The sequence below is a fragment of the Physeter macrocephalus genome, chromosome 17, assembly GCF_002837175.3.
Source record: "Physeter macrocephalus isolate SW-GA chromosome 17, ASM283717v5, whole genome shotgun sequence".
Lineage (NCBI taxonomy): Eukaryota > Metazoa > Chordata > Mammalia > Artiodactyla > Physeteridae > Physeter > Physeter macrocephalus.
The window spans coordinates 41,987,568-42,009,639 of NC_041230.1; the positions used below are offsets into that span (position 1 = coordinate 41,987,568).

A 22,072-nucleotide genomic window follows, 5' to 3' on the forward strand; every position below is an offset into this window, starting at 1 on the left:
TCTATGGAATGGGATTATGGGGAAAGAAGGTATTAAGGGTTTAGTTCATAAATATCTAAATTTGAATTTATTATATGATGATATATTGTACTTTAATTATTAGGAGTGTAAAAGTAAAAGCAAAATGTTTATTGTCTTCAATTCAGCAAGTTAATGTATAGTAAAATTTATCTTAAGGAGATAGTAAAGTGTATGAACCGATATTTACATAAAATGATGCTCTTGGCAGCATTTCTTACAAAGATAAAAACTAGACTCCACATTATGTCCAACAATAGGAAAATTATTCAATAAATTCTGGTACTTCTCTATGATGGAATGTTTTTCATAACATGGGAAAATATTCATGATATAATTTAAAAATTCACAATGCAAACACTATCCATATATGGCCCAGCAGCTCTATGCCAAGGTATATACCCAAGAGAATTGAAAACATATGTTCACACAAAAACCTGTATACAAATGTTAATAGCAGCATTATTCATAATAGCCAAAAAGTGGAAACAACCCAAATGGCCAGCAGCTGGTGAATGGATGAACACATGAAGTATATCCACACAATGGACTGTTTTCCAGCCATTAAAAGGAACGAAGTACTGATACACACCACAACCTGGCGGAACTTTGAAAAATATTTGCCAAGTGAAAGAAGTCAGACACAAAAGATAACATATTGTATGATTCCATTTGTATGAAACGTCAGGAATAGGCAAATCCATGGAGACAGAAAGTAGATTAGTGGTTGTGGGGGACTGGCAGGAGGGAAGTGGGGAGGGGCTAGTTCATGGGTACGGAGTTTCTCTCTGGAGCAATGAAAATGTCTTGGAATTAGATGGTGGTGATGGTTGCACAATGTTGTGAATGAACTAAAAATATCACTGAATCCTACACTTTGAAATGGTGAATTTTATGTTATATAAATTTTATCTCAATTTAAAAAATATGTATATAGAACAAGATCCAAACTTTGTGGGGGAAAAGTAAGACTAATGTATTAAGAGTGGTGGTAGATTATAAATGCTTTTAATTTTTTCTGATTTTCTCCAGCACACACATGTTATATTTTACATGTATATTTTAAATGGCAGCGGTGGTGGAATAAAAGCATTTAGGAAAGGGTGGTCTTCTCTCTTGACAAAATCTATGTGCTTTGGAAATAACACCATATTCTCACTTGGCAGCTTGACCAAGGGCAGTCCGTCCAGCCTGTGAAGTATACTTCTTTCTGTACAATGTTTCACTGCATTTAGTAAAACAAGCCATTCACCTTTTGCTAGAGGGTGCCAAAGAGCAGAGCTGACTTAAGGCTTTCCTTTTCTGTCTTTTTAGATGTTGTAGACATAGCTTTTTGAAACAGAGCAGTCTGGATTAGCTAGCTCAGGGCTCAGGGCTTCAGAACCTAGATTCCCTCTGACCTGACTGGCTTCCGGCCCTTGCCTGGTGCTTCTGCACTGGCGAGATGAAGTGGTAAATGCTCACTTCACTGGAGTGGGGAAGGAATGCATTAGGTAAGTCTTTCAAAGCACTAAGAGATAGAAGGACCAGAGAAATAAAAGGTTATTCAACCCCACTGGAGACTCAAATCACCAATAAGCAGCTGGAGAAGAGGGAGCTTATGTAACAACTCTTTGTCTCTCAATAAATAAACAGATAGGATCTGAGCCATGGGGTCACTGAGGCTCCTCTTAACCCTTGGGTGGGTGGTACTTTTCATAGGCTCACAGGAATGCTGAGATCTCTGCTGTGCTTGCTTAGCAAAGTTTTTTATTTAGATCTCACCTGACATCTTATTTTTCCAGTAGCTCCACAACAGGAAAATGATGGAGAATTCACAATTGCACAGGTTTGGGTTGCCTTGGAGACCGTGTACTTTTAAGATATTTATGGAGGGGGCCTTAGTTTACTCTAATTGTGCAGTGTGTTCCAGCTGGAGTAGAACTTTGTGGACTGACAAGGAAAGGAGCCCAAGATGTAGGAAGTAAATAAGCGTGCTGCCCGACAAGTTGTAGAGCGTGATCCCAGCTGTGTTTTGAAAATACATAAAATTCTGTAACTATGTATCTGTCATCTAATCTATCTATCATCTATCTAGCTAGCTAGCTATCTATCATCTATAGATCAATTGATCTACTATCATTATCTATCTATCTATCTATCGTCTATAGATCAATTGATCTACTATCATCTATCCATCTGGTGAATGGATAGAAATGGCCAAATCATTACCACTGCTTGGCCCTGGGAGTGAGAATGGAACATACAGATAGCAAGACTCTCACTTTTTACTCTATACATTTCTGTACTATTGAAATTTTAATAGGTTGTTTTGTAACAAAAAAGTTTTAATAAAAGTTACCAACTGTACTCCTAACTACCTCTCTGACAGTCCTTTCAAACATCTCACAAAGTACGCGGAAAGAGTTAACACCGAGCCGAGTTCAAATTCCTGATTTGGTGGTGGAGGTGGAGGCAGGGTTAGAGGTAAAAAGAAGCAAAAAGTGGGGAGGGGAGGGAAGAGGAGGGCTGGCTGCTCAGTTCTCACCTGAACCAATAGCATGAAAGTTTCAGGCCCAACGCCCATTTGTGGGACTATTTCAGGAGTCAGAGGGTGCATCTGAATTCACTGTCACTGTAACTTGCCAAAGAACAAAGACGACTTCCTGGTTGGGCTACTTGGAAGCTGCTTCTCCTTTACTCAGAAGGTAAAATCTCAAGCCTCAGCTAATCTGGGGATGGTGATTTCGAGTATGCGCTTTTTTCTTTGTGGTGTATTGACTTCTTTAACCACAGGATAGTAAGATGCTTATGGAATAGGGCTTTATTTTTACTAATGACGATAGTAACATTACATTTCTAACAATGTGGAATGGTTCTGCCTGGTTCTTCTTTGCACAGGACAAGACACAGTCTGTTGAAGTGTTAGGCAGACTCTTCCTTGTATGGAGAGGAAGGAACACATATGCTTTCATTGTTTAACAGTTCTCATGTCATTTTTTCCTTGGTTTCACTGAGAGCATGGTTAAATTTTCATGGGGATTACAGTTGCACACAGCGAATCTCACAGTACGTAAGTATTCAATGGAACACTCTCGGCTAATATTGTAGAATGGGCTCTTGCTTATTTTCCGTCTCAGGGAAAAGTCTTAAAACTCCCCACATTCATAACAAAGCTACTTTACATGAGAAAGGAGTTTGGAAAGAGATGTCTGGTGAAATCACCCCAATGTTTAGGTCCAACTGTAGCCCCCCAAGGATGATGTCTGTTCTTAGTGTCACAGCGACCCCCTTTTTTCCCCATAGTCTTTGTTAGTGATGGACCCATACATGATTCAGTTGCACGACCATGGCAACCTCCCCTCAGTGCTGGATGTGCATGTCAACATTCCTGGGAGAAGCTCTGTGCCGGGAAAAATGAAAGGCAGGAAGGCCAGATGGTCCGTGAGGCCCTCGGACATGTCCAACAAAACTTTCAATCCCATCCGAGCCATTGTGGACAGCATGAAGGTGAAGCCAAATCCAAACAAGACCATGATTGCTCTGTCAATTGGTGAGTTGGAGACACTTGACCGAGAGGCAGGCATGGTTCCTCCCACCCCCACCCTCATGGCTTGACTGGAGAGGATGGAAGTGGAGGGTGGGTCTGAGCACTGGGCATGGAAGAATAACCTCTTTTTTTTTTTTTCCCATGGAAAGGGGACCCTACTGTGTTTGGAAACCTGCCTACAGATCCTGAAGTTACCCGAGCAATAAAAGATGCCCTTGAGTCTGGGAAGTATAATGGCTATGCCCCCTCCACTGGTAAATTCCTCCTGAGACTCTAATCTGGTGGCTTCCAAATCTTAAGTGCTCTTCTTATAGGAATAAATTTCTAGCACTCCTCTTTGCTTTCCTGATGCATAATTCCTAAGGAGAAGCTAAGATAAAATGGCTGTTGGATTTGGGGAAAGGAGTCTCAGCATGCTTAACCTCAAGCCATCAAGGTCTAACTTCTTTCCTGGCTTCCTCTGGCATTATGGCACCTCCCTGCTCTAGGTTCCCATTACATACTTATTTCTCAAATAATGCTCCTATTCTTTCATCGCTAATTCTAAAAGGAGGCCTTGAGTTTGGCTGCACCTGCTTCTTTACAAAGCCCTCTAGCTCCTAAATTAATTTAATTACTGCCCTGTGTAAATAGCTTCTTGGCTTTATTCCTCCTTCTCTACACATTCAAGGTTTAATTTAATTATTGTCCTAATCACACTCTCAATGTAATTGTGCTTGTTTCAAGGCAAAAACAAAAAACAAAACTAAAAAAACCAAGAACAGCAAAGAATGAGCTGACCTACTGGAGGATAGAAGGTTTGTTTAGGACAGAAAGAAATTATTCTTATTTAGGTTTAACTCTTTCCATCTATTAAACATTTCTAACCTAAACATTTTGGTAAAATAAGTGATTCCTTGACTTTGTTTCAGTGTCGCACATTTCCCCCCTGCGTATATGTGCGCATAGAGACATATTCTTGATGCAGAATAAAAATCCAGTTTCATGCTAAAATAGAATTTTAAAAACACTCTAAAGAGATATCAGGGATGTGATTTTTAGTTGATTATTTACATTTTATGAAGTTTCATAAATAAAAATCAAAACAAAATAAGACCAAAAGTTAAGTTGTAAAAAAAGTTTATACATAACGGAAAAGAATATGAAAAAGAATGTATATATGTATAACTTAAATCACTTTGCTGTACAGCATAAATTAACACAACATTGTAAATCAACTATACTTCAATAAAATTTTTTAAAAGTTTATGATGACTTTTATATCCAAAGTATTAGGAAACTGACTTAACCTGAAAACCCAAAACCAAGACTCCATTTGACAAAATGCAAAGGATATGAACACTTCATGCCAAAGGGAACACAGATAATAATATATATCTAGAAAATACTCTTCTTTATTAGTAATTAAGGAAGTGCTAATTTGTATAACATCAAGAGACCTATCTCTTACCTATTAATTGAACAAACATTAGGAAATATTGCCTCTAGTCTTGGTAACTGAAGACCATCTTTCTGGAGAGCAATTTTGTAAAACATAATAATTTGTATGAAACTGTCTATACTTCAAGCTTGTAAGCCAACATTTGGAACTATTGTATGAGAATATAATTTAAAAGGAAAAAAATTTTAATTTCAATATAATTTTTTAAAATTTGTTTTAATATATATTATTTATTTTTGGCTGTGTTGGGTCTTCCTTGCTGCTCACGGGCTTTCTCCAGTTGCGGCGAGCGGGGGCCACTCCTCACCGCGGTGGCCCCCCTGCCCTCGCTGCGGAGCATGGGCTCCAGGCGCAGGGCCTCAGCAGTTGTGGCACATGGGCTCAGCAGCTGTGGCTTGCAAGCCCCAGAGCACAGGCTCAGCAGTTGTGGCGCATGGGCCCGGCTGCTCTGTGGCACGTGGGATCCTCCCGGACCAGGGCTTGAACCCATGTCCCCTGCACTGGCAGGCGGCCTCTCAACCACTCCGCCACCAGGGAAGTCCCTCAATTTAATTTAAAAGGAAAAATACTAATAGGTATACAATACATTGTGAACAAGTTAAAATGGACCCAAGGTAATGAATTCATTAATTACAAGTTTTCAAAAAATATAATACCTGGAAGGGATTTAGGAATAATCTAAATCCTAAATAATCTAATCCTATTTTAGATTATTTAATCTAAATTTTAGATTAAATAATCTAAAATAAAATAAAACATATCACAGTAACCAAGATGCTGCAGAGTATTTTATAGTTTGGGGAACTCTTTTTGTTATTATTTATACATTTGTGTTCATTATAAAATTGTAAGATATAAAGCTAATCTCCTCTATCTATAGTGACAGAGAGCTAAACTAAATTGTATGTGCTCTGAGCTGGGGCAGAAGGTAGCCTCGAAGCCCTGTTGACTTAAGGGCGAAGCTGTCAGTTGCGGGATGAAAACTTCCAGCTTCCTCATTCTGCTCTTTTCTCTCAGGCTACTTATCGAGTCGGGAGGAGGTTGCTTCTTATTACCACTGTCCTGAGGCACCCCTGGAAGCTAAGGTGAGCCCTAGACAAGGAACCAGCTTGGGAACAGTATTGGGCAAACTCTACCCTTTTCCTTGTTTCTGTTCCATGAGGAATAAGCGTTTCAAGGGGAACAAAAACTAAGGATAATTTCCCTTTGGCAATTCGAGGACTTTTCATATGGGGAGGCCACTAATCAGTGATTATATTTAATGTCATTATAGTATGATAATAACGTTGCATACAACTCATATAGTGTCTGTCTCAAGGAGGCTTAAAGGACTCAGAGGTCACCCTATATTTGATTCTCTGCAAAAGATCATTGAAAAACAATAATTCATAAACATCAAATAATTGAAATATTTAATTTTACCAATAGGTCTTTTATTAATCTGTAGCTTCCTTCCCTGCCCTTAAGGTCACTTAGATGGGAAGGTAGAGGTTCCATGGCATACTGGATTGATGGCAGAGCCAAGTTTAAATGCTACCCTCTGCTCTGTCGTCCACTGGGTGGGGGTCAACATTTCTTAACATTAAGAGGTGCCCTATATCTGTCTTTCAGAAGAGTCAGGTTTCAAATCTCTGGTCAAAAGTAAATAAATAACCGGGTGAAAAAGTCCAAGGTCATAATGATCACTCGTGGAGGTCTGCTGAGTCACAGCCAACCCGTCCTTTTTTAAGTGATTTATTTCTCTTAAGTGGCCAACATTTTCAACAACTTTTAGATATGCACATATATAAACATATTCACTTCTTTCAATTTTGGCTTTGTACAGTCCCCACTACTTTACATAGAGCTTGTAAAAATAAGGTTTTTTTTTTTTGCTTCCCACTCATTCATCTGATAACCTCTTTTCTCCTGTTGCTGTTGGAACCCCTAACAAAATGAAACTTTTCTATTCTTCACAGGATGTCATTCTAACAAGTGGCTGCAGTCAGGCTATTGAACTTTGTTTAGCTGTGCTGGCCAACCCAGGGCAAAACATCCTAGTTCCCAGACCTGGCTTCTCTCTCTACAGGACTCTGGCTGAATCTATGGGAATCGAGGTCAAACCCTACAATTTATTGGTAAATGACTTTTAAATTTTAGACACAAGAGCTCAATTACTACTTCATAAAAATATATGACCATTATCTCAGCAGAGAAAGATCTGGAAGTGGGTGGTCGAGGCCACAGACACATTTTGTTATTTACATTATACCTTTGAGTGAAGTGAGTAGTCCTCCTACATTTTCCAAAATCATCTTAGTCTCCCCCTTTTTTCCTCTCCAGCCAGAGAAGTTTTGGGAAATTGACCTGAAACAACTGGAATCTCTGATTGATGAAAAGACAGCTTGCCTTGTTGTCAATAATCCATCAAACCCTTGTGGGTCAGTGTTCAGTAGAAGTCATCTCCAGAAAATTTTGGCAGGTAAGTCCAGCAGACTTCACTTGACAGGGGAGAAGATGGGGATGGACTCCTTCAGCTGTTTCATGGAACGAGAAAGGAGTCCTTCACTAAGTTCCAAGCCTAGGATGGAGGTGGGAGGGCTACACTGGGGTCTCCAGTGAGTGGTGTGCCCCTGGAAAGGTAGGAATTTCCTGAAAGAAGGAGAAAAAGAGGAAATACTTGCCTCTTCACCACTCCCATCATGTGGAAGAGAGGGTTTGAAATATCTAGTTAATTAAAGAGCAAATTTAGGCTCTGTACCCTGGAAGAGTATAAGAAGAGTTTATAGTTCTTAAAGAGGAAGATGAAACATACAAACATGAAATGCAAAGTATAATAAGCCCAGGTAAATATTAAATGCTAAGGCAATTCACATTAAAAATGATTTCGGCATGTTTCTCTTATTTTCAGTGGCTGCAAGGCAGTGTGTCCCCATCTTAGCTGATGAGATCTATGGAGACATGGTGAGTCTTGGGTAGGATGCATCACTTCCATACTCTCAATCCCAAATTATCTCATGGCACCTTTAGATGTGGCACCTAGATTAATCAGAAGCAGATCCTAATCATTTCAGTACAGCTCTAATCAGTATCCCTGCGATCTAAACAGATATACAGATAACCACCCCTTAGCCAGTTTTCCAAAATCCAAAAAGCTATAAAAATCTGAAGATTTGGGCTTCCCTGGTGGCGCAGTGGTTGGGAGTGCGCCTGCCGATGCAGGGGACGCGGGTTCGCGCCCCGGTCCGGGAAGATCCCACGTGCCGCGGAGCGGCTGGGCCCGTGAGCCGTGGCCGCTGAGCCTGCGCGTCCGGAGCCTGTGCTCCGCAACGGGAGAGGCCACAGCAGTGAGAGGCCCGCGTACCGCAAAAAAAAAAAAAAAAAAAAATCTGAAGATTTTTGGAATTCATTTGGTGGCAAAACCTGACTTGGCCTGATATAAAGATATTTGTAAATCTTTATTTATCTCACTTATGGATCTATATAAGGGTGTAAGGAAAGGGGCGGAACAGTTACTGTGCTTGATTAGGAGTGCCGTCCCTGATTGCCCTGCGGCTGCTATATAATCTATGGTACATGTGCTATATAACCTTTCTAAAATCCAAACAATTCTACACTTTGCAACATACTTGAGCCCAGGAATTTCACATAAGGGATTATGGACCCATATATTATTGTGAAATCTGTAACTCCAACGGTCATTCATTCCCTAGAGCCGAGGGTTGTACCTATTACTGGGCTGGGGTCAGTTTTCTCATTTTAGGCTTCCTTTAATCTAGACTAGATACTGGGTTAAATGTTTTCGGATAGTCCCCTCTGAAGCCTCTTGAGATCCCAATCATGCTTCAGGGTAGGAATGAGCCCGTAAATCTGAGACCCTGTCCCTACTGATATAAGGAAAATTTTTTCAAGGCATGGGATTTGGAGGAAAGTAAACCAGAAGACAATTGTAACAAGCACCTCTTCTCCTCAGGTGTTTTCAGATTCCAAATTTGAACCTCTAGCCACCCTCAGTAGCAACGTCCCCATCCTGTCCTGTGGAGGGCTAGCCAAGCGCTGGCTGGTTCCTGGCTGGAGGATGGGCTGGATCCTCATCCATGACCGAAGAGATATTTTTGGCAATGAGGTGAGAGCAATGTGGTGAAATAGTATGTCTAATTTAGGGGCGATTATATATTTTTTATATAATTATAATATTATAATTATAATTTTTTTTCTAAATATTTATTTATTTATTTTGCATGCACAGTGGTAAGGAGGTAAGGAGTTTTTTTCTTTCTTTTTGGCCCTGTAGTTCCGTGAGCCTGGAAAGACACTGGATAAAGACAGTACTAGTTATTCCTCTCCAAAACTCAGTTTTTCTGTCTTGGTGAGGAAGTTCCATCTACCTCCAATTTTAGTACCACAAAAAAGGAAACAATAGCAGTAATGATACCTAATATTGTTTGTGGGATTACAATGTGCCAGTGCTTTACGTACTTTATTTCAATTTAATTCTCCTAACAACCCTGTGAGGCCAGTAGTAGTATTATCTCCATTTTACAGGTGAGAAGTATGAGACATAGAGAGGTTGTATAATTTGCCCAGAGTCACACAGCCAGTGCATGGCAGAGCTGGGCTACAAACCTAGGTGGTCTGATCTAAGAATGACACGAGGCACCATCACTTCTCCAGAGTTTAAAAACTTGATAGAAAGAATTGGCAGAACAAGGATCTCCACGGCGGGGATGCTTAAGAAAGGCTAAATAATGTGTTTGCTGGGGGGCTTTTAGATCCGAGATGGGCTGGTGAAGCTGAGTCAGCGGATCCTGGGACCCTGCACCCTTGTCCAGGGAGCTCTGAAAAGCATCCTGCATCGCACCCCTCAAGAGTTCTACCACAACACTCTAAGCTTCCTCAAGGTAAGGGCAGCCCGTGACTTTCCACTTTGGGAGTCAAGGAATGCCACCAGTGGAATTTGGAATAATGGGTCCTCATTTCTGGAGCAATGCTCCATTATGGGGCTTCCAAACCAGGAGGTGGCATCGGTGTAAATATCTACCCATACATTTCTCTAACTTCTGGCAATCCACCCTGCTCCTGGCCAAAAGCTTCAAGTGGCAGAGTTTTTATCTTGTTACCCCTTATGCCAGGAGAGCAAACTTAGGTTCCCTGCCTTTGATGCGGGCTCTCCTTTTAATGACTTGGTTTTTCTTTTGCTTAACTTTTCATTCTTGATGTCTCTGTCTCCTCTCGTAGTCCAATGCGGATCTCTGCTATGGGGCATTGGCTGCCATCCCTGGACTCCGGCCCATCCGCCCTTCTGGGGCCATGTACCTCATGGTGAGTATGTGGGTGGCAGGCAGTTGGTGGTAGGCGGGGGAAGCCAGTCTGCAGGGCTCACGAAGACAACCACATGGGCTCCTGAGCCAGTCAGTTTAGGAACTGCCTTGTTCTGAATTGTCCCCTTGATGTGGTTTAACCTCAGTGCTAAAAAAAAGAAAAAAGAAGAGAAAGAAAAAAACTCTTAAAATGACTTAATTCTTCATACAGAGAATCATTTTATATGTAGATACAGGGATGACATAAGCACAAATAAGAGGCTTTCCACACTACTGTAATTCTCACCTAGGAGAGATCTGGTTCCCTAGGAATGTTTGGGGATATATAGGAATTTTGTTTGTTTTCAGAAAGACTGTTTGGGGTGCTATTGGCATTTTGTGGGCCAGGGATGCCAAATATTTTTCAATGGGCAGGGTAGTTCCATGCAATCAAGAATAGCCTGGCCCGTAATGGTAATTGTGCCTTTTTAAAATTAATTAATTAATGTATTTTTGGCTGCGTTGGGTGTATCGTTGCTGCGCGTGGGCTTTCTCTAGTTGCGGCGAGCGGGGCTACTCTTCCTTGTGGTGCACGGGCTTCTCATTGCGGTGGCTTCTCTTGTTGTGGAGCACGGGCTCTAGGCGCGCGGGCTTCAGTAGTTGTGGCTCGCGGGCTCTGAGCGCAGGCTCAGTAGTTGTGGCGCACGGGCTTAGTTGCTCCGTGGCATGTGGGATCTTCCCGGACCAGGGCTCGAACCCGTGTCCCCTGCTTTGGCAGGCGGATTCTTAACCACTGCACCACCAGGGAAGCCCCAATAGTGCCTTTTTTGAGAAACGCTGGCATCCTATTTCCAGCTTTCATTTAGCAGCATCCAAGAAGGAACCCTTCAGTAAACTAAAACATTAATATAAATATATCCTCTCTTCCCTATGAAAAATTCTGTGAGTTCATAAGAGCAAGAACTCTTAGTTATCAGTAGTGGAGTTCCAAGATGGTTTTTTAGAGCAGTCCCTACCTTAATTTGTGGCATAGGGAGTCGGCCTGTTTTCCCTCCTGATAAATTTGCATCTCCCTGTTATTGGTATAGGTTGGAATTGAGATGGAACATTTCCCGGAATTTGAGAATGATGTGGAATTCACTGAGCAGTTAGTTGCTGAGCAATCCGTCCACTGCCTCCCGGCAACAGTGAGTGCTTATGTCTCTCAGGACACTCTCAACGGTTTCTAGAGCCTCAGGAACTCTCCCTGAGCTGGTCTTTAGCCTGACTTTTCCTCCCCCAACAAAGCATACTGTCGGCCTTCATATACGCAGGTTCCTCATCCAAGGATTCAACCAACTGTGGATGGAAAAATATGCGGGGGGAAAAAAAATCCCAGAAAGTTCCAAAACTTGAATTTGCTGCAGACTGGCAACTATTTACATAGCATTTACATTGTATTAGGTATTATAAGTAACCTAGAGATGATTTAAAGTACACAGGAAGATGTATGTAGGTTATGCAAATACTATGCCATTTTATATATGGGACTTGAACATCCTCGGATTTTGGTACTCTCGAAGGTTCTGGAACTAACCCCGCATGGATACCGAGGGACTACTGTATTCTCTTTTGAAAAGATTCAAACTGATGGGTCTCATGACCTCTATTTAAAATTTGTTTCTCCCCCATCCAGGAAGAAAAATTGTGGTTGAACATTCTAGGTGAGAGGGAATCAAGCTTGTCCCACAAATTCCTTTTAAGATAAATTAACTCAGTTACTGGCTTAGCACTCTAGTGGTGGGAATCGAGTAAAATGATAGCCTTGGGTAAATGGCATCACTGCTTCTTGCTGATTAGGGCCCTGGCCATATTAGGGTGGTCCCGTCCCTGATTCAATTGCTCTGAGAATAACAGGCTTTTATTTTTGCAGTGCTTCGAGTACCCACATTTCTTCCGAGTGGTGATCACAATCCCTGAAGTGATGATGCTGGAGGCGTGTAGCCGGATCCAGGAGTTCTGTGAGCAGCACTACCATTGTGCTGAAGGGAGCCAGGAGGAATGTGACAAATAGGATGGAGTCCATTCTCCCGAGTGTGTGTCCCATCTGGCTGGGGAGAGCGGGACTGAGCCCTGCTGCCCCTCAGGTGCCCCTGCTGGGAGAGGGGCCTCACAAACACCACGACAAGGGCTCAGAATTGCTCCAGCTTTCCCCCAGCTATATCCACACACACACACACACTCTGAACCCCAGATTTCATCTCACTCTGCTCTGCTGGAGTGACTCACTAATTCATTAATCCACACCTATGACTTCCATCAATCCATCCTCCCATATGACTTCCTCCTTTTAGCTTGAGAGCACCAGGTGAACAAAGTTACCCAGGAAACAGTCGAGACAGGAAAATTAAGAACTCAGGATTAGAGAATCAAAAGATTGAGGGAACTCGTGCCCCCAACCATTTCCTCTTACTCTGAGTAAGAACACATTCTCTTCAGTCAGGTCTGAAGCCCAACTCTGTTACTGGCTCACTTCAGGTATACCTCACTGTATGCAATAATGCTATAATGAAAGAAGTTGGGGACACATGTATTTGGTTAATTCTAAACACATTAGGAAAGCTTGCCAATTTGAAGGATCACTTACAGAAACTTTTCGTTGATTTTTTTTTTGGTAGAGAATTATTTTGTGATACAAAGAAATTTAATTGATAGAGTTTCTAAATGTAGATATATGTGTATCAGGCTTTCTTAAAATGAGGGCACATCTGTACTAAAAAAAGGAGGAATCAGAGGACCTTCCAGGAACGCTGCTGTGTAAGGGCCAGAATTTTCTTCACTCGTCATTGTTATAGAATCATTATTACTTTTGCCGTGACATTGATATTGATTTATTGATATATATATTATCTTTTCATATGTTTTCTAAGAAACATTTATATTGAAAAGATCTTTTATTTTGCCAAGGGCATAAATTATTGTTTTCCTTTTTCTTTTTTTTTAAAAATAAATTTTACTAAGTATTCTCTTCTGTGATGTCATTTTTCTCCTCTGTGGGGAATTTCTATCCCCAGGTGCTGCTTATTGATCAGTCTGATTGATTTACTACCCACTAGGTTTCATTTATTTCTTTGTAGATGTACTGACATTTGGAGTCACTTAAGAAACACTATTCCTAAAATATTTTATTTGGGAGCTCAACGTCTTGCTTGTACTTACAAATAAGACAAACTAAGAAGCAACATTATAAACCCCTGGCCTCTGACTTCACACTTTCAACTTTTGGGATCCCCACTCTCCAAATTCCTACACTTGTCTCGATCTACTAACCACTCACTGGGTAACAAGTTGAACTGGTTCAGCTAACCAAGAGAATGAGGTGTGTCCGGTGTGCTCATCTTTCAGTATGAGCTTTTCGTCTGCAAATCCTCTTAAGCACAGTTGCCTAATTTTTTCCTAACCATTTCCCTTGGAGGAGGGAGCCTGAAGTTATTTTGCAAGGTTAGGGGCAGGAATATACCATAATCAGTCTGGAAATTCTTCTCTAAGGGATGTTTTCCTTATCTAGAATAGGAACCTCAAGTCTCAACTCTGCCAACCACACCCAATTAATTTCCTTTACAAAAATAAACCAAACATCCCCTTCCCATCTATGTCGGACTTCGGTGAACTAAAATTTACCCTTCAATTTTCTTCAGCAAAACCAAGAGGAATATACAATGATTGAGATGAAAAACATTTGTTTCCTGTATGCCACGCCTGCCGATTTTCCGAAAATTCCTGGCTCCTCTTTTCCTGTACCTCTGGCCCCAACTCCCAAGGATATCTGTCCAGAAATAAACAGAAAGACTTACTGGTTTACACAAAACGTTTTATCTTCACACGTATGTATAATTCTATCCAGCATTACTGAATCTAGACAGACTTCTTAAATTTCCAAATTTCCTTGATATCTACCATTTTGGTAAGGGAGTCAAATGAACATTCAAAGATTTAAAAAACAAAACGGGGACTTCCCTGGTGGCGCAGTGGTTAAGAATCCACCTGCCAATGCAGGGGACGTGGGTATGGGTTCCAGCCCTGGTCCGGGAAGATCCCTCATGCCAAAGAGCAACTAAGCCCGTGCGCCACAACTACTGAGCCTGTGATCTAGGGGCCGTGCCCTAGAGCCTGCGAGCCACAACTACTGAAACCCGCCCGCCTAGAGCCCGTGCTCCGCAACAAGAGAAGCCACCGCATGAAAAGCACGTACACCACAGTGAAGAGCAGCCCCTGCTCGCCACAACTAGAGAAAGCCCCTGTGCAGCAACAAAGACCCAACGCAGCCAAAAATATATAAATAAATAATTTTTAAAAATAAAATAAAACAAAAAATACATGCACGTTGGACATATTTCAAACGATGCAAAAAAATAAAAAAGAGCACTCATGCCAGTCCTTCAGCACCTTTTCTTCTCCCCTGAGGTAATAACAGTAGCAGTTGCTCGTCCATTTTTCCAGATTATTCTGTGTACACATAAATGTTTTTGTGTGTGAATTTTTCCTTTTTTTTTCCCTTTCTTCAAAGTAACTATTACTCAACTTTTTAATTCAGCTTCTGTGGAAGTCTAAGGAGGGATGAGATTTCTGTCCATCATGTCCTGGGTGATTCTGAATAAAAAAGGGACCCCCTAGTCGGGGCTGCTTCCAAAGAAGATTAAAATTCCCAAGAGACAATTCCCAGCTGCTTCGCGGATGGCGGCAGCAGGATGGTGGCTTCCGAGCGTCCCAGAATAAAATAAAGGATTCTTTAAAAGGTCGGAGACAAGGGCTCACAGCTGTGAATTCACCTTTCTGTCTAACCTACGGGATAACTGGCGAGTTACCACTGACCCGGTACCACACACCGTCCCACTCTAGTCCCTAGCAGTCACCAACGACCCAATCCTGCTCTGGGTGACCGTGTTGGAAGAGGAGGGGGTCGGGGGATGGAGCGGTGGGGAAGTTGGGGTGGGGTAGAGGGGCGAAAAAACCCAAGGCTGCTTAGGCACAGATGCGAACGAGGGCATCGCACTGCTCAGGGCGCATGCGCAGTCGTGGGACTACGAGACGCTGCTCTGGGCGCAGGCGCAGAACCTGAGGCGCCGGCGAGGGTTCGTGTTTCTAGTTGGAGCGACTAGCTTTTCTCCGGATGTTCGGTTTTGTTTCCTCCTTCAGCCTATTTCTCGGACCCGCTCCTTTTTGAGAGATTCCCTTCCTCCTTTGCCCCCTTTTCGGGCCACATCAGGCGGGAGGCTTCCAGAAGTTGGACAAGTCATCTTTAGGTATTGTAAACACCTGTTAACCTTTTCCTAGCTGTGGGCGGGTGCCAGTAAGTCCCATAAGTTGTGAAACAGAAGCAGAAGTTCCCAGGAGGTGTTGTCAGTTTTCAAAAGTATGGTCCCTGGAAATTTTCTTAAAAGAATCGTATCCTTCACGGTCCCGAATGCATGGCATATATGTTTGGATTTCTGCCGAGCCAGAAATGTGAATCCTCCGCTGTGCTTCACGCCCACCACACTCTACTGTGCAGCAGGGCCTGTATTTTAAGTACTCCAAAGGTTGAAGTATTGAATCTGTTGGAGAAGTGAATTCCCGGTACATCTTATTCATACTCTTATTTACTTTAAACAGTTTGTGTGTGTTTACAAACGGGTTTCATAATGGTGTCATAGAAACCGCAAATCTGGATGCTTTCTATGGGTCAGATTGTTGCACAGCACCTTCCAAAGAAACAGTCACTTTCTGACACTCCAGTTGAGGTGTATTATGTAGGAAGCAGGTGATGCTAATTCTGCGAAGAAAACAGTCTGCAAACTAGCAAGTGTGTCTTAATTTTTGTCAGTGTTTCAAGCATAGAAAAGAATTCTTGCTCCTTGAGACATTTACTCATTTGAAAATTGAAATGCAAAGTACATTATGAAATTCAAAGTACGTTATCCCGTGTTTAAAAAATAAAGCCGCAGGGAGTTCTTGCTTTGTCAGCACATCTACTAAAATTGGAACAATACAGAGAAGATGAGCATAGTACTAGCAATCCAAATACAACAGCGCATTAAAAAGATTATGTACCATGACGCCAAGTGGGATATTTTGTTTTATAAATTTATTTATTTTTGGCTGCCTTGGGTCTTCGTTGCTGTGCGCGGGCTTCTCATTGGAGTGGTTTCTTTTGTTGCGGATCATGGGCCCTAAGTGCGTGGAGTTCTGTAGTTGTGGCACGCAGGCTCAGTAGTTGTGGCTCACGGGCTCTAGGGCGTAGGCTCAGTAGCCTTGGCGCACGGGCTTAGTTGCTCCGCGGCAGGTGGGATCCTCCCGAACCAGGGCTTGAACCTGTGTCCCCTGCATTGGCAGGCGGATTCTTAACCACTGCGGCACCAGGGAAGCCCCGACCAAGTGGGATTTATTCCTGGAATATGAGAATGGTTCACCAAATGAAAAAAAATCAAGTCAGTGTAATACACCTCAATAACAGAATGAAGGACAAAAACGACCTGGTCATCTCAATGATGCTAACAAAACATTTGACAAGATTCTATACCTTTTTATGATAAAAACTCTCAAACTAGAAATAGAAGGAAATTACCACAACATAATAAAGACCATCTGTGGGGACTTCGCTAGTGGCACAGTGGTTGAGAATCTGCCTCCCAATGCAGGGGACACGGGTTCGAGCCCTGGTCCAGGAAGATCCCACATGCTGCAGAGCAACTAAGCCTGTGCGTCACAGCTACTAAGCCCGTGTGCCACAACTACTGAAGCCTGCACGCCTAGAGCTTGTGCTCCTCAACGGGAGAAGCCACCACAATGAGAAGCCCGCGCACTGCAACAAAGAGTAGCCCCCGCCCGCCACAACTAGAGAAAGCCTGTGAGCAGCAATGAAGACCCAACACAGCCAAAAATAAATAAATAAATAAATTTATTTTAAAAAAAGAAAGAAGCCATCTATGAAAAACCCAAAGCTAATATATTCAATGGTGAAAGACTAAAAGCTTTTCCAAGGATGCCTCTTCTTACCAATTCTATTCAACGTAGTATTGGAAGTCCTAGACAGAACAAATAGACAAGAAAAATAAATAAAAGGTGTCCAAATTAGAAAGGAAGAAGTAAAATTATCTCTGTTCTTAGATGACATGATCTTTTATATAGAACCCCCTAAAGATTATGGGCGCCCACACACGCAAACCGGTTATAACTAGTAACCAAATGTAGCAAAATTGCAGGATACAAAATCAGCATGCAAAAATCAGTTGTGTTTCTATACACTAACAATGAACAATCTGAAAAGGACATAAAGAAAACAATTTCATTTACCATAGCATCAAAGAGAATAAAATACTTGGGAATAGATCTAAATGAGGAAGTGAAAGGTGAAAAGATGCACAACATCGCTAATCACCAGAGAAAAAAAACAAAACAAACAAACAAACAAAAATTGTGTTGGAGAGAATGTGGAAAAATTGGAACCCTTGTGCACTGTTGATGAGAACGTAAAATGGTGCAGCCACCATGGAAAACAGTATGGCAGTTACTCAAAAAATTAAATATTGAATTACCATATGATCAAGCAATACTACTGCTGGGTATATATCCAAAAGAATTGAAAGCAGGGTCTCAGAGAGATATTCGTACATCCATGTTCATAGCAGCATTATTCACTATAGCCAAGAGGTGGAAGCAACCCAAATATTCACTGATGGATGAATGGATAAACAAAATGTGGAATACTATTCAGCCTTAGAAAGGAAGGAAAGACTATAACATGGTTGAATGTTGAGGAAATTATGTTATGAAATAAGCCAATCATGAAATGATACTGTATGATTCCACTTATATGAGGTATCTAAATTAGCCAAACTTATAGAAACAGAAAAAAATTACCAGGGGCTGGGGGTAAGGGAGAAAAGGGAGCTGTTTAGTGGTATTGAGTTTCATATTTGCAACATGAAGGGGGTCTGGAGATTTGTTTCACAACAATGTGCATATACTTAACACTACTTACTGTACCCTTAAAAATGGCTAAGATGGTAAAATTTATATGTTTTCTTTTTATACAATAAAAGAAGTGTAGATCCACAGAGTTCTCATTGCAAGGGAAAAAACTTCTTTTTTGTTATCTATATGAGACGATGGATGCTAACTAAACTTATTTTGGTGATCACTTCACAATATATGTAAATCAAGTCATTATGCTGTACACCTTAAGCCTATGCAATGATGTATGTCAATTATATCTCAATAAAACTGGGAAAAAACTTTAAAGCCATGAAAATGTAAGCTTCATGAGGGCAAGGTGGTTTTATTTATTTATTTATTTATTTTGGTCTGTTTTATTTTCTTCTATATGCTTAGTGACCAGAAGAGCCTCTGGCACATAATCGGCACTCAACCCATATTTGATGAATTAATGGATTAGAAAATACAATGACTAATGGATTGCCATTACTCTTTATCTTCTTGTTAAGTGAATTACAACAAGGAGATACTAGGTTTAACTGAAAATATTACTAGTGTGGAAGGAAGATTCAGAGACAAAGACATTTAGAAAGTTTACTTTCAAAGTGGTGCAAGGAAATGGTCAATAAGCACTTGAAAAGTTGCTCAACGTCATGAGCCATTAGGAAAATGCAAATCAACATCATAATGGGATATCACTTCACACCCACTATGATGGCTCTTAAAAAAAAACAACAGTAACAGTGGTGGCAAGGATGTGGAGACATTGTAATGCTCACACACTGCTGGTAGGAATGTAAAATGGTTCAGCGACTTTGCTCACACACTGCTGGTAGGAATGTAAAATGGTTCAGCGACTTTGGAAAACAGTTTGGCAGTTTCTCAAAAGGTTAAAAATATAGTTACCATATGACCCATCAATTCCACTCCTAGAGAAATGAAAACTTATGTCCACATAAAACTTTTACAAGAATGTCCATAGCAGCATTATTCATAATAGCCAGAAAATGGAAACAACCCAAATATCTATCAGCTGACAAATGGATAAATAAAATGTGATATATCCATCCATGGAATATTACTTGAGAGGAAAAAAGAATGTTGTACTGATGCATGCTGCAACATGGATGAACCTTGAAAACATTGTGCTAAGTGAAAGAAGCCAGTGGAAAAGAGCATATTTTGTATAATTCCATTTATATCAAATGTCCAAACTAGACAAAAAAGAGACTAGTGGTTGCCTAGAGTTCAGTGTGAGGATGTATGTGGTGGGGATGGGTAGGGGGTGGGTGTGGAGATCGACTGCTTACAGATGCAGGGTTTCTTTTGGGGGCAATGAAAATATTCTAAAATTGATTGTGTTGATGGCGGTGCGATTGTATATATACTAAAAACCATCGAACTATACACTAAATGGGTGAATTGTATGGTATGTGAGCTATACCTCCACAGCACTGTTTTTCTTTTTTAAAGTTGCAGAGGAGTCAGACTTCAGGAAGACCAACTCAAATATTTGGCATTTAAAGGAATTTCAAGTTTTTAAAAGAAAGGTAAGAAACCTGAGAAATTACCAGTTTCATTCATCTGATCATGGTAGGAAAACAGTAACTTTTTCTCACGTTAACCATATCCACAAAGATTGTGACATTATTTCAGACACTAGCATTCTAAAAGTCAGGGATAGCACCATTTTTTATTAGGGAGTCCACACTTGTAGGAATTACTTGCTTTTTTTCCCTCAGGACTGAAATTAGATAAGATGACCCCATCATCATTTGTTCATCTTGGGATACAAAGTGCTTATTTTTCCTGATTCTAGCATTTCATAATGGAAGCAGGGCAAAGCATCGGTGGGGCTTGCACACTGGGATCAATAAGAAATTTCTAGAAAAACATCTGGGATGTTTCTATAAATAGCAGAATTAGTTCGTATATTATACTAGTGCTGTTTTCTGTTCATGTGTTCTCTAAAATAATTTTGAATTCTGACTATGAAAATTTTAAATGTGTATAAAAGAAACAATAGTATAGTTAATATCCATATATCCATCATCCATTATCAAGACTTTGCCATATTTCTTCTTTCCTCCTTTTCCTTGTTTTCTTTGTTGAATTATTTATAAAGCAAATCCTAGGTACATGTCATTTCCGCTCATACCCCTCAGTATGCATCTCTAAAAACCTAATTTCTTAATTACAATGCCACATTGCATCAAATAATCAGATCTCTTCAACTGTATACAAAATATCTTTTTATAGTCGGTTCATTTGGGTTAGGATCTGAACAAGGTTCAAATATTACTTTTAGTTTTACATCTGTTAAATTTCTCTTAATCTTTTCATGCCATTGACTTAATTGTCTAAACAGTTGTCCTGTGAAATTTCCCACATTCTGGATGTGGCAGACATTCTTGTGGTGTCATTTAACTTGTTCCTCTAACCCCCAAACATCCGTTAAATGGAATTTAGCTCTAAAGCATGTATTTTCAACTGGGGCGTTATTGGAAATTTTACATTGTTACTTTTCTCTCCTGATCTTGTATCTCTATTCCACATTTTCCCCCAATTTTATGTTAATGTGATACTTTTTTTATTCTTAAAAGTATTTTACTGATTATTTTTCTGTGCAACAAAAATATGGACTGATGTGGCAGACTGCTAGACATTCCCCAATACCCATTCTCCCCTTCTTTTCCGGCATTAAAACTCCTGGACTAGGACCACTTTTCATGTGAATTTCTCAGCGTGGGGTCCCAGACCATGCAGGTAGAATGCATTTGAACACCAAATCCATGTAAAGGAATGCCTGTGGTTACAGATTCTCACGGGAGAGGTTTTTTCTTCCCAGAGGCCAGACCAGGAGAGATTTCTTTCTTTCTTTTTTTTTTATTGCCTGATTGATATAATCTTACCTGTGTAGCTTGTTTTTTTTTTTTAACATCTTTATTGGAGTATAATTGCTTTACAATGATGTGTTAGTTTCTGCTTTATAACAAAGTGAATCAGTTATACATATACATATGTGCCCATATCTCTTCCCTCTTGCAGCTCCCTCCCTCCCCACCTCCCTATGCCACCCCTCTAGGTGGTCACAAAGCCTCGAGTTGATCTCCCTGTGCTATGCAGCTGCTTCCCACTAGCTATCTATTTTATGTTTGGTAGTGTATATATGTCCATGCCACTCTCTCACTTTGTCCCAGCTTACCCTTCCCCCTCCCCATATCCTCAAGTCCATTCTCTAGTAGCTATGCATCTTTATTCCCGTCTTGCCCCTAGGTTCTTCGTGACCATTTTTTAAATATTCCATATGTATGTGTTAGTATCAGTATTTGTTTTTCTCTTTCTGACTTACTTCACTCTGTATGACAGTTTCTGGGTCCATCCACCTCACTACAAATAACTCAGTTTCGTTCCTTTTTATGGCTGACTAATATTCCATTGTATATATGTGCCACATCTTCTTTATCCATTCATCTGTTGAAGGAAACTTCGGTTGCTTCCATGTCCTGGCTTGTAAATAGAGCTGCAATGAACATTTTGGTACATGACTCTTTTTGAATTATCGTTTTCTCAGGGTATATGCCCAGTAGTGGGATTGCTGGGTCGTATGGTAGTTCTATTTTAGTTTTTTTAAGGAACCTCCATACTGTTCTCCATAGTGGCTGTATCAGTTTACATTCCCACCAACAGTGCAAGAGGGTTCCCTTTTCTCCACACCCTCTTCAGCATTTATTGTTTGTAGATTTTCTGATGATGGACATTCTGACCGGTGTGAGATGGTATCTCTTTGTAGTTTTGATTTGCATTTCTCTAATGATTAATGATGTTGAGCATTCTTTCATGTGTTTGTTG

The 22,072-nt window shown here is 40.7% G+C and overlaps 1 protein-coding gene and 1 pseudogene across 1 annotated transcript; both read left to right on the forward strand.

The window, feature by feature from the left end:
• The first annotated feature begins 3,315 nt into the window (after nucleotides 1–3,315).
• Nucleotides 3,316–12,320, forward strand: TAT (tyrosine aminotransferase). The gene is made up of 11 exons (XM_007124354.2): nucleotides 3,316–3,550; nucleotides 3,697–3,801; nucleotides 6,006–6,073; nucleotides 6,947–7,105; nucleotides 7,311–7,449; nucleotides 7,879–7,931; nucleotides 8,941–9,093; nucleotides 9,740–9,868; nucleotides 10,206–10,289; nucleotides 11,356–11,454; nucleotides 12,180–12,320. The coding sequence occupies exons 1-11, from the start codon at nucleotides 3,316–3,318 to the stop codon at nucleotides 12,318–12,320; spliced, it is 1,365 nt and encodes a 454-aa protein (XP_007124416.1).
• Nucleotides 12,321–15,374: 3,054 nt separating this feature from the next.
• LOC102993597 (60S ribosomal protein L31-like) overlaps nucleotides 15,375–22,072 on the forward strand; it is a 70,726-nt pseudogene continuing 64,028 nt past the window's right edge.